Source organism: Gobio gobio, assembly GCF_949357685.1.
Source record: "Gobio gobio genome assembly, chromosome: 22".
Lineage (NCBI taxonomy): Eukaryota > Metazoa > Chordata > Actinopteri > Cypriniformes > Gobionidae > Gobio > Gobio gobio.
The window spans coordinates 45,889,098-45,902,848 of record NC_137118.1 but is presented as its reverse complement, the minus strand read 5'-3'; the positions used below and the strand labels follow the sequence as shown (position 1 = coordinate 45,902,848).

General features: G+C 40.7%; 1 protein-coding gene across 1 annotated transcript; it reads left to right on the top strand.

The window, feature by feature from the left end:
* On the top strand, positions 1 to 13,686 carry gal3st1b (galactose-3-O-sulfotransferase 1b; the record flags this gene model as incomplete). Its single annotated transcript, XM_079804040.1, has 2 exons — positions 1 to 98; positions 12,543 to 13,686. The coding sequence occupies 2 exons, from the start codon at positions 1 to 3 to the stop codon at positions 13,684 to 13,686; spliced, it is 1,242 nt and encodes a 413-aa protein (XP_079660166.1).
* Positions 13,687 to 13,751: the final 65 nt, after the last annotated feature.

Here is a 13,751-nt window from a genome sequence, read left to right as displayed (position 1 = left end):
ATGAAGCGAGTGACTCAAAAGCTGATTTTGGGGGCTTTTGTGATTTGCCTCATGTGTTTCTACTGCTTCATTGCTCCAGCTCACCTGGCTACACACAGGTAAGCACACTCTGATGGTTCCTATATATACACTACCGGTCAAAAGCTTGAAAACCTTATTTAAATTGTTTTTGAAGTCTCTTCTGCTCTGCATTTATTTATACAGTACAAATTGTGAAATATTATTGCAATTTAAATGAGCTGGGTTCTGTTGTAAAAGAGAGATCACATTTCTCCCATTTTAGCGACTTTACATTGGCTTCCTATTAAAGGTAGGGTAGGTAAGAATGATCTAAAACACTTTTGTCCAAATTTGTTTAAACTTTCTTTATATGTCAATACATAATTAAAATTTAAGTACTCTGAAAAAGAGAGTATAAAAATCGAGTGACTCTAGACTTTCTAATCTGCAATAAACAACGCTCATTATTTTCGTTTGGGCCGAAAACAAGTGATTGGCTTGGGCGACTGTCACTCTCTCTCGTTACCATGGCAACCGCCACTTTTGCTCCAGGATCCGCCCACATGCGCCCCAGTGTTGCCAAGGGCTACTTCAACACTGTTGCCGCGGCTGTTTTTCATGTCCGCGGGTTGAAGCGACCCCAATTATGTGATATTTTGCCCCGGGATTTGTGAATTTTAGCAGGCAGCCCTACCGAAAAGACACATATTTTACCCCCCAAACACGATTTTACCGGAGGAACACGATTGGGCTTGTTTTGGGCTAGTTTTGAGTAGCAATTGGGCGGATTTTGTTGTGAAAACCTGGCAACCCTGGCGCACCCGTTTGAGTTCAAGAGGCTGTATTTCTGCTGGACAGGCAATCTTTCATTTTGATTATATATTTTTTTGGTTTATGTTTTCATGAAGCATGTCTCACTAGCACACGTAGCTGCCTAATATAGCTAACATAACATTACTTAGCATAAAGTTACAATGTTATACACCTAGCGAACCATTAGTAGAGATGATAAATACTCAATATTAGCTCAAGTTGATCGCTGTCCTGTTGAATTTCGCAAAATGTAACTTTAGATAACAAAATGCATGTGTAAAAGCTAGTCCACCGCATCCAGGAACTTTTTTTAGAACTAAGTTAGCTTTAGCTACAACCCTCTGTCTAAACTCTTCTAAACTCTAGAAGTAACTCTACTAAACTCTTCTACCATGTTCACCGGGAACTTTACCTGCACGTTTATTTCGGCCCTTGGTTTGTTTTTATATACTCTACCAATGTTTATGTTGATGTTTTTATCTTGTATCTGTGTGTGTCGTAGACACTGTGTTGTGTGTGTATTTTAAACTTTACCAGTATCGTTATTCTAGCTTGATAGTGAGTACTAAAAGACATCTTATTTGTTTATATTCATAATGATAAAGTTAGATTTTTTCAGACATGATGTCACTACATGCACTTCTTCTCCGCTCGCCTCAGGTAAATAATGCGTCTTCCAGCTGAGCTGATCGCGGTCGGCGTAGCGCGTTCATGTGTTTTGGGGGCGTGGCTTTGGAAAGAGCCCAGAAGGGAGAAGGTGGGTCCGTGTAACGCTTCACAATTCAATTTTCAGACCATATAGTGCAAATGCAAAAATTAAAATATTGAAACAAACGTCCATTTTTTCCATTTTCTCGGTTACTTCATCAGTGGATTTTTGCCATTTTCTCTCCTTTTTTCAAATTTCCTTTTGCTAAATTATGACTTAAGAAATTAGCTTTTGAATAAATTGAAATCTAACCGATTTTATTTTCCTTCTATTTTTTTCCCCCAATTTACGTGGACTGTGCCATATAACGTTAGCGGGGGGAGGTCGCGGACTGTTTTACATCGTTTATGTAGGCTATAGCCTGCGTGCATGTTGAGAAGTAACTTATAGTTTAAAAGACTAACACAGAGGACGCCATAGTTTTTATTGTTAATAACTGTGCTAAATGTAGAATTCAGGTCTGGCCATCGGGAGCAGCGGGCAAACCGGTGGCCTGGCTACTTATTTCGCCCGCTGCTTTGTATTTATCTATACTTATTTGTTAGTGCACGCACACACACATACACACACACACACACTCACGTGCACACACACTCACGTGCACACACACACACACACACACACACCTACTTTATTATAGGCCTATTGATGCATGCCTCAATGTACCCGAATGATTTAAGGATTCGCCATTTGATAATTAACGGCTTGTAATGAACCGAGTTAATGACTGCTAAATTTAAGGGCACGAGAAGATGTGAGAAGCAGTATATTCAATGAAAAGTTCAATGTTGCCGTGGAAACGAAGAATGATGATCACTCAGTGAAAACAATAACATCGGCAAAGGAGTTTATTTAGGCCCAAATATTTTGTATGTTTGCATGTAGGCTAGGCTAAGATGTGAATAAAAGCTAACAAAAATTTGCCGAACTTTATAACTTTAACAAAATTATAAAGAAAGAAAAAGTGAAAGACAGTCACAGACATAGGCTACCAATTCAGATAGATTTTAAACATTAATAATAACTTCTAATACAAGAAGAAAAAGTGAAAAAAGAGAGAGAGCATTTTCTTGTGGTGCCCCCCTGAGCACTTGGTGCCCTATGCGCAGCGCGTGATGCGCGTAATGGGAGCGGCGGCACTGTGCATTTGTCACACTTCCATGTCTGAAAAGCAGAAGCAAGCTCAGCGTAAAATAGACTCTTCCGCTGCCTGTATCAGTGGCAGTGCCCATAGCACGAAAGTATCGTAATTTATTGATGTAGCCTGCAGTTCATAACAGCCACGGGTAACAGGTGCCATGGACCGCTCATGTTCGCATCAGTGGCATAACTTTAACCTAGAAATCACGGACCCCGGTGCACAAATATCATAACTATCTAAAATAGGCCTACTGTAATATATTGTATGTTATACTGTAATACATACAGTGAGGAAAATAAGTATTTGAACACCCGGCTATTTTGCAAGTTCTCCCACTTAGAAATCATGGAGGGGTCTGAAATTGTCATCGTAGGTGCATGTCCACTGTGAGAGACATAATCTAAAAAAAAAAAAATCCAAAAATCACAATATATGATTTTTTTAACTATTTATTTGTATGATACAGCTGCAAATAAGTATTTGAACACCAGAGAAAATCAATGTTAATATTTGGTACAGTAGCCTTTGTTTGCAATTACAGAGGTCAAACGTTTCCTGTAGTTTTTCAGCAGGTTTGCACTGCAGGAGGGTTTTTGGCCCACTCCTCCATACAGATCTTCTCTAGATCAGTCAGGTTTCTGGCCTGTCGCTGAGAAACACAGAGTTTGAGCACCCTCCAAAGATTCTCTATTGGGTTTAGGTCTGGAGACTGGCTAGGCCACGCCAGAACCTTGATATGTTTCTTACAGAGCCACTTTTTGGTTATCCTGGCTGTGTGCTTCGGGTCATTGTCATGTTGGAAGACCCAGCCTCGACCCATCTTCAATGCTCTAACTGAGGGAAGGAGGTTGTTCCCCAAAATCTCGCAATACATGGCTCCGGTCATCCTCTCCTCAATTCAGTGCAGTCGCCCTGTCCCATGTGCAGAAAAACACCCCCAAAGCCTGATGCTACCCCCCCCCCCCCCATGCTTCACAGTAGGGATGGTGTTCTTGGGATGGTACTCATCATTCTTCTTCCTCCAAACACATTAAGTGGAATTATGACCAAAAAGTTCTATTTTGGTCTCATCTGACCACATGACTTTCTGCTATGACTGCTCTGGATCATCCAAATGGTCATTGGCAAACTTAAGACGGGCCTGGACATGTGCTGGTTTAAGCAGGGGAACCTTCCGTGCCATGCATGATTTCAAACCATGACATCTTAGTGTATTACCAACAGTAACCTTGGAAACGATGGTCCCAGCTCTTTTCAGCTCATTGACCAGCTCCTCCCGTGTAGTTCTGGGCTGATTTATCACCTTTCTTAGGATCATTGAGACCCCACGAGGTGAGATCTTGCATGGAGCCCCAGTCCGAGGGAGATTGACAGTCATGTTTAGCTTCTTCCATTTTCTAATGATTGCTCCAACAGTGGACCTTTTTTCACCAAGCTGCTTGGCAATTTACACGTAGCCCTTTCCAGCCTTGTGGAGGTGTACAATTTTGTCTCTAGCGTCTTTGGACAGCTCTTTGGTCTTGGCCATGTTAGTAGTTGGATTCTTACTGATTGTATGGGGTGGACAGGTGTCTTTATGCAGCTAACGACCTCAAACAGGTGCATCTAATTTAGGATAATAAATGGAGTGGAGGTGGACATTTTAAAGGCAGACTAACAGGTCTTTGAGGGTCAGAATTCTAGCTGATAGACAGGTGTTCAAATACTTATTTGCAGCTGTATCATACAAATAAATAGTTAAAAAATCATATATTGTGATTTCTGGATTTTTTTTTTTAGATTATGTCTCTCACAGTGGACATGCACCTACGATGACAATTTCAGACCCCTCCATGATTTCCAAGTGGGAGAACTTGCAAAATAGCAGGGTGTTCAAATACTTATTTTCCTCACTGTATATTCTAGAAAGAAAGACGCTTTCAGCCTTACTCAAAGGCCGCGGAAACATGGCCAGTGGGTTCTTTACGCAATCCATTCCCCGCATTCTTATTTTGCTTCTTATGTATTAAATATACAGGCCATTAGTTTATGAAACCTTGATCAAAATTAAAATACAATTTATAGAAAAAGAAATTCACTTTAAAGAAATGATTTCTGCAAAACAACACTCAATAAAAATCATGTCTGACCCCACTCCTTGTCTCCAGACATATTGCACGTCTTATAGCCTATATCTTACTCATGCTGCTCACTTTTCATCATCAACATATGAAATTAAAACAATAATACAATAAGCTAATATTTAAACATATAGCCTAACTATGAATCTAAATAGGCTACGTTTGCATGTAGCCTACTCCACTCCAAACGCTTCAAAAATGTATTTTGTTTATTAACAATCAAAGTTTTTAATTTCAAATTTAATTTCTAAATTCAGTTCATATTTCCAACAAATGAAATTCCGAGCCAAAATAACGAAGTGGTAAAAAAAACTGCAAAAATTAAAAATATTAAAGAATTTGCGTGCGCTTTTGTCGGCATGAGTAAGATAGGCTATAAGACACGCAATATGTCTGGAAACATGGAGTGGAGTCAGACATGATTTTTGTTGAGTGTTGTTTTGCAGAAATAATTTCTTTGAAGTGAATTTCGTTTTCTATCAATTGTATTTTAATTTTGATCAAGGTTCATCTAATTGCCTGTATATTTAATACATAAGAAGCAAACCAAGAACGCCGGGAATGGATTGACATGTGTAACGAACCCACTGGCCATGTTTCCGCGGCCTTTGAGTAGCCTAAGGCTGAAATAGCGTCTTTCTGTTTTTTGTTTTTTTTGTTACTTATTTTTTTATTTTGAATGTTCTTCAAATCTCCTTTTACATCAATTACTTGCACTCAGAAACAATATCCTTTACAGGGGATCATAACATTCACGCATCCTTACATGTATGATCAATTCCGCAGAAAAATATTTCCAAAAGTACAAGGAAAAGAAGAAATAAGAAATTATTAACAACATTTAAAATAAAAAATTTGAACAAACCAAACATCAACTTAAAACAAAACATGGGTTGTATTCAAGTTCCCCTGGCAAATATAACCAGTTAATTCTAATGGTCCTCCATCACCATCATTAATGGTGCCCATCTTTCAATAAAAAGTTCCCTCTGTAATCTCAATGAATATGTAATTTTTTCCATAGTGTAAATATTTCTCAAAATTGTTAGCCATTCAGCTTGGTTTGGTGGCTCACTCTTAAGCCATTTTATTGTAATTGCTTTCTTTGCTGCTATCAGTAATATCTGTAATAAATACATATTTTTCCTACTGTGTATCACAGCTGGTTTAATCCCTAGGATTGCTATCAGAGGGTCTCTTATCAGGTCAACATTCAGTACTTTATTAATATATGTAAAAATGGATTTCCAAAAGTTATCCAACAAAGGGCATTGCCAAAAAATATGTGAGTGAGTAGCCATTGTCTCTCCACACCCCCTCCAACACTGACTTGATTGATTCGGATTCATTTTAGCCACAACTTGTGGTGTTCTGAAAAATCTGTTATTTATTTTCCATTGAAATTCCTTCCAAAAATTGACATTTGTGACTTTATGAGCCTGAGTACATACCTCCAACCAAACTTCTTCACTTATTTCGAGCCGTAGCTCCCTAGTCCACTTGTCTTTCACATAGAATGAATTATCTCTTGTCATTGAAGCAATGATTTTATAAACATTGCTTATTGGTTTCCTCATATTTTCTCCACCCTGAATTTTTTATAAATACCGTTCTAAAAGGGAGGGCTCTATTAATCTGTTCCAGTTTGGGTGTTTCAGTATGAAACTCCTTAATTGTAGGTACCTGAAAAAGTCTGTTCTTGGTAGTTTAAACTCTATTCTCAGTTGTTCAAATGATTTGAAGTTGTTATTACTAAATAATTGGTGTACATAATGAAGGTTCAAAAGTTTCCAGTTTTTGAATCCTGCGTCTTTCTGTTTTTAATACATTTTTTGAATATATGTCTTAATTACAGTAGGCCCATTATAGACAGTTATGATATTTGTGGCTGCACCGGGGTCCATCATTACTAGGTTAAAGTTACACGCTTATCATTAGTGATCCATGGCACCTGCTACCCATGGCTGTTATGAACTGCAGGCTTCAATCAATAAATTGCAACAATTTCGTGCTATGGGCACTGCTACTGATACAGGGAGCGGATGAGATATTTTTCTGCTTTCAAACAAGTGTGACAAAGGCATGGGCTAAATACATTCTCTAATGTGGATACAGACATATATACACACATCACTATACAACACCTTATTAGGAGAAAATACGTCGTTTTAATGAGAAAAATGTTGTTTTAACGACAAAAGTTCTTGTTATTACGAGAAAATTGTTGTTTTTACGACATAAGATCTTGTTATTACGAGAAAAGATGTCGTTTTAACGACATAAGTTTTTTTTTTAATTTATACTTTGTTTTACCAGGGTAGTCACATTGAGACAGTAGTCTCTTTTTCATAAGATCTCGTTATCATGACATAATTGTGTGAAAAAAATAATATGTATGTGGCAGCAATGCGTCACCGTAATATAAGGCATAACATAACATAAGGCAAAATGTTTAAAATCTATCTGAATTGGTAGCCTATGTCTGTGACTGTCTTTTCACTTTTTCTTTCTTTATAATTTTGTTAAAGTTATAAAGTTCAGCAAATTTTTGTTAGCTTTTATTCACATCTTAGCCTAGCCTACATGCAAACATACAAAATATTTGGGCCTAAATAAACTCCTTTGCCGATGTTTTGACTTAGTGATCATCATCATTCTTCGTTTCCACGGCAACATTGAACTTTTCATTGAATATACTGCTTCTCACATCTTCTCGTGCCCTTAAATTTAGCAGTCATTAACTCGGTTCATTACAAGCCGTTAATTATCAAATGGCGAATCCTTAAATCATTCGGGTACATTGAGGCATGCATCAATAGGCCTATAATAAAGTAGGTGTGTGTGTGTGTGTGTGTGTGTGTGTGTGCACGTGAGTGTGTGTGCACGTGAGTGTGTGTGTGTGTGTATGTGTGTGTGCGTGCACTAACAAATAAGTATAGATAAATACAAAGCAGCGGGCGAAATAAGTAGCCAGGCCACCGGTTTGCCCGCTGCTCCCGATGGCCAGACCTGAATTCTACATTTAGCACAGTTATTAACAATAAAAACTATGGCGTCCTCTGTGTTAGTCTTTTAAACTATAAGTTACTTCTCAACATGCACGCAGGCTATAGCCTACATAAACGATGTAAAACAGTCCGCGACCTCCCCCCGCTAACGTTATATGGCACAGTCCACGTAAATTGGGGGAAAAAAATAGAAGGAAAATAAAATCGGTTAGATTTCAATTTATTCAAAAGCTAATTTCTTAAGTCATAATTTAGCAAAAGGAAATTTGAAAAAAGGAGAGAAAATGGCAAAAATCCACTGATGAAGTAACCGAGAAAATGGAAAAAATGGACGTTTGTTTCAATATTTTAATTTTTGCATTTGCACTATATGGTCTGAAAATTGAATTGTGAAGCGTTACACGGACCAAGGTGAAGTGAATGGAAATAATGAGCTGTCTTTAAAACAGTCGTGAGAGGTCTACAGACACTCAATTTTTATACTTTCTTTTTCTGAGTACTTAGATTTTAATTATGTATTGATATATAAAGAAAGTTTAAAGACATTTGGAAAAAAATCCTACCTACCCTACCTTTAATAAAAAGAACTGCATGCGTCTTGCGGAATAACATTGCAGCCGGATCTACTTCTCTCTGTTTATGTCTATGGCGAGTCACGCAGGGACTGTGCTCCTCCGCAGCAGTTCCTAACAGTCCGGTCTGAAATAGTCCCAATATAAACACTTATTATAAGTGTACCATAATGATTCAGGGTAAGACAAAAACACGATTTGGAAAATGGATTCATATTGTTCTTTCTCATTATATAATTTTTATAAATCTTGAACACAAAAAAAAGTTACGGACAGCAGCTTTAATGTGTAATTTCTATTTTATTTAACCCTTTATGTAACTTAGTGATGTATTCAATTTTTAAAGCAGTTAAAGCACAATTAAGCACATTTTAAATTGACAGATTTTTTTTTTTACAATGCTGTTTTCTTTACCAAGAAATACTATTAAAAATCTCCCCCAAAACAATATATAATATGATTATATATAATATAATATTAAAAAATATATAATATAGCAGTTACACTGAGATTGTTTTTATTGGCGACAGCAGGCAGCATTAAACCATCAACCTTAAATGTTTGTTTATTGCTTGTGAATTTCCAAGATTTTCTATATCAGGTTTTTTATTTTATTTTTTACTTTTTAATGGCAAGGATCCAAAAACAATCACCTTGTGATTATTAGGCTCACAATATAATATAATTATAAACAGCCTATAATATAATACACAAACTAATTGAAGTATTTAAACTGATATATTATATATAAAAACAACTGAAGTAATTAAATAGATCTAATAAATATGTAAATATGTAAGGGAACATATTTACATATTTCTAGGTAAATATGAACATAAACATATTTCTAGGTAAATATGTTCAAGGGAACGTGGACTCTTTTATTTAAACATCCCTGAAACCCAAACCACACACAGATCTATTTAAACTGACGTGTGTTAGTGAGGTGTTTAGAGTTTGCACACTTGTGGTGGGTTCTATAAATGTCTGTTTTGTTACCGTGCTGTGTCCATCATCCGTTATTTCCACCACTTAATCGAGCCACTCTTCTTTAAAACATGATGACGTTCTATTTCACGTCTTTGCGTTTCTCGTTGCCTCTCATATTGAGATTTGGACCGGAAACACGACTCACTGCTGCTCGCACGCGACATAATTCTCGCTACCTGTAAACCGCATTCACCTGTTCTAACCCTATAGCGATACTAACTCTATAGCGGTTGGACAGAGTTCTGCAATTATTTCTCATTTAAACTACAATCAAATGGATTTCTTCCCACATTTCGCGTCTGCGTTTCTCCAAGGTTGGAGTTGGTGGAGCGTCTACTGAAAACAACATAGTTCTCCAAAACATACAGATAACGTGTTCTTCTCCTCAGAGACAAGCACAGGCAATAGTACAGGCAATATTCATCTTTAGTGTTTCAGTAAAAGGAAATAATATAAACGGAATAAAATATAATATATTATATATATAATTCAGTCAAAAAGAATGAAACCAAACATTCAAGAGAACATTCAAAGTTATCTTAATATGTAGGAGGATAGATATTGATTAAGGCTTTGATTATTAATTTAATATGGATTTTTATATATATAGCAGCAGTGGATTTCAGAATCCACCCCTTCAAAATGATGGGATAATTTTCATTTTTGGGTGAACTATCCAGCATTTTTCAAAATTTGCCAGTGGGTAAGTTCTGAGCAGGGGTTTAGTTACCCTTTAAAGGGGTGATGAACTGTGAAATCAACTTTTACTTGAGCTTTTGATATATAAAAGGTCATAATAAAAGAATTTCAGAGCTGAAAACTTCCTTGTTAGTCAAAGAAAAGCTTTTATTGACACCAGGCCCAGAAAACGAGAGATCTCAGAATATGCGGATCTGGACCTAGACTCCGCCTCTACAGATCAATACTAGCCCCGATCAATACTGTCAATTCTGTAGCTCCGCCCACCGACTCGTGAGCTAAGGATCGTCCCTGCATAAGCTTCCTTCTGAACACACACTTATGTGAGTACGCTAAAACATGTTTTTTTATATGTGTTAGTTTTGCATAACATTACAGATCGTTTGAAATCTATTGATTACCTTAGCGCTGTCACAGGAGAAGCTGTTATTGGTTCACTCGTTATCGGACTTGTAACATTATGGGCCAGACGCGAGTGTGTGTGTCTATGGAGTGTGTGTGAGTGAGTGTGTGTGAGTCTGTGTGTGTGTGTGTGAGTCCGCGCAACGAGAGTGAGTGAGTGAGTAAATGAGTGTGTGCGAGTGTGTCCGCGCGAGTGAGTGAGTGAGTGAGTGTGTGTGTGTGTGTATGTGTGTGTGTGTGTGTCCGCGCAACGCGAGTGAGTGTGAGTGAGTGTGTGTGAGTGTTTCAGTGCGAGTGAGTGAATGAGTGTGTGTGTGTGTGTGTGTGTCCGAGCGACGTGAGCGTGTGTGAGTGTGTCCGCGCGAGTGAGTGTGTGTGTGTCCATGTGACGCGAGTGAGTGTGAGTGTGTGTCCACACGACGTGAGTGTGTGTGTGTGTGTGTGTCCGCGCAACGTGCGTGAGTGAGTGTGAGTGTGTTCGCACGAGTGAGTGTGTGTGTGTGTGTGTGTGTGTCCACGCGACACGAGTGAGTGAGTGTGAGTGAGTGTGTGTGTGTGTCCGTGCGAGTGAGTGAGTGTGTGTGTGTGTGTGTCCGTGTGTGTGTGTCCGTCCGCGCGAGTGAGTGAGTGAGTGTGTGTGTGTCCGCGCGAGTGAGTGAGTGTGTGTGTCCGCGCGAGTGAGTAAGTGTCCGCCCACCCGCCTGCGCGAGTGAGTGTGTGTGTGTGTATCCGTGCAAGCGAGTGAGTGAGTGAATGTGTGTGTGTGTGTGTGTGTGTCCGCGCGAGTGAGTGAGTGTGTGTGTGTCCGCGCGAGTGAGTGAGTGAGTGAGTGAGTGAGTGAGTGTGTCCGCGCGAGTGAGTAAGTGTCCGCCCACCCCCCTGCGAGAGTGAGTGTGTGTGTATCCGTGCGAGTGAGTGAGTGTGTGTGAGTGTGTCCGCGCGAGTGAGTGAGTGAGTGTGTGTGTGTCCGCACGAGTGTGTAAGTGTCCGCCCACCCGCCTGCGCGAGTGAGTGTGTGTGTATCCGTGCGAGTGAGTGAGTGTGTGTGAGTGTGTCCGTGCGAGTGAGTGAGTGTGTGTGTGTGTGTCCGCACGAGTGTGTAAGTGTCCGCCCACCCGCCTGCGCGAGTGAGTGTGTGTGTATCTGTGCGAGTGAGTGAGTGTGTGTGTCCGCGCGAGTATGTTAGTGTGTGTGTGTGTCCGCGCGAGTGAGTGTGTGTGTCCGCGCGAGTGAGTAAGTATCCGCCCACCCGCCTGCGCGAGTGAGTGAGTGTGTGTGTATCCGTGCGAGTGAGTGAGTGTGTGTGTGTGTGTGTGTGTGTCCGCCCGAGTGAGTGAGTGAGTGAGTGTGTCCGCGCGAGTGAGTGAGTGAGTGAGTGTGTCCGCGCGAGTGAGTGAGTGAGTGTGTGTGTGTGAGTGTGTGTGTCCGCGTGAGTGAGTGAGTGAGTGAGTGAGTAAGTGAGTGAGTGTGTGTGTGTGTCCGCGCGAGTGAGTGAGTGAGTGAGTGTGTGTGAGTGTGTCCGTGCGACGCGAGCGAGTGAGTGAGTGAGTGTGTCTGCACGAGTGCGTGAGTGAGTGAGTGAGTGAGTGAGTGAGTGTGTGTGTGTGTGTGTCCGCGCGACGTGAGTGTGTGTGTGTGCGTGTCCGCGCGACGTGAGTGAGTGAGTGTGTGTGTGTGTGTGTGTGTCCACGAAAGTGTATGTGTGATTTAATCATTGTATTTGTTTGATATTTTGCGAGTTCTCTGAGCATTTCCCCAGACGATACCCATATGGACTGACGGGAGCTGAAGCTCATTAAATATGCAAATCTTAACCAATCCTAGCCGTGGGCATTTACTTCCAAGTCTTCAGTGCGGCACGCCCATCAAATCCGAGTGTTTTTCAGAGAGCCTCAAAACCAGGGCAGAAAATAGCCTATTACTTATTCATTATGAGGTTTCTGAATGTAAAAACCACACAAACGTCATAAGTGGACCTCAGACAACAGTATTGACACCTTTAAAAGGCCATTTAACTTCTACACGACTAGTCAAATCGACATATTATAATTCATTGATTGTGATCTTCTATTTTCGTGTGTTCTTCAGTGTTCGTCTGGCCCCATGTGCACCAAACACTCAAGCGTGGAACGATTCCCAGAGCATCAGAGGAGATGCGGCCTGTAAGCCTAAAGTCAACCTGATGTTCATGAAGACCCATAAGACGGCCAGCAGCACTTTGATGAACATTCTCCTCCGCTTCGGAGAAAAGCATCAGTTGAAGTTCGCCCTCCCAGACGGCCGTAATGACTTCTCCTACCCGTCGAGCTTCTTCCGAACTCAAGTGAAGAGCTACCAGCCGGGCGCGTGTTATAATATCGTGTGCAATCACATGCGATTCAACGCGCCTGAGGTGAAGAAGCTACTCCCAGCGGACGCCTTCTTCTTCACCATCCTACGAGATCCTGCAGAGCTTTTTGAGTCGACGTTTCACTACTACAAAGCGTACATACCCCAAACATGGAGAATACCTGGAGAAAACCAGTTTGAAGAGTTTCTCGCGCACCCGAACCGCTACTTCGACCCAAAGGGAATCAACGCCTTTTACCTCAAGAACCTGCAGTTTTTTGACTTTGGCTTTGAGAATGATTTGGAGGCTGGAGATGCAAGAGTTCAACAGGGCATCGAATACGTCGAAAAGCACTTTCAACACGTTTTAATATCCGAGCACTTTGAGGAGTCGCTCATTCTGCTGAAAGACGCTCTCTGCTGGCAGATGGAGGACTTGCTGTTTTTTAGGCTTAATGCTCGAAATGCCTTGTATGTGGCTTTCATGAGCCCGGAGCTGAAGACTCAATCTCGACATTGGAACGCCGCAGACTGGCAGCTCTATCGCCATTTTAACGCCACTTTCTGGGCCCAGGTGGAGACATATGGCCGGAGCCGAATGGCGGAGCAGGTGAGGGAGCTCCGCAGGAGAAACGCAGAGATGGAGGTCATCTGCATCGACGGCGGGGGAGCCGTGGAGGCTAAGGACATCACAGACAGACACATGAAGCCCTGGCAGCCCATTGGAAAAGCTTCCATATTAGGGTACAACCTGAGGACCGATATTGACCCACAGCACCAAGAGCTCTGCAGGAAAATGCTGACTCCTGAGATCCAGTACTTGACTAATTTAGGAGTCGATCTATGGATCACTAGATTGTGGGGCTGGTTTAAGGATAGTATTGTTCAATTTGGGACGAGTTAGTTCACTCTAAAAAATGCTGGGTTAAAAACAACCCAAGTTGGGTTGAACATGGACTAACCCAGCAA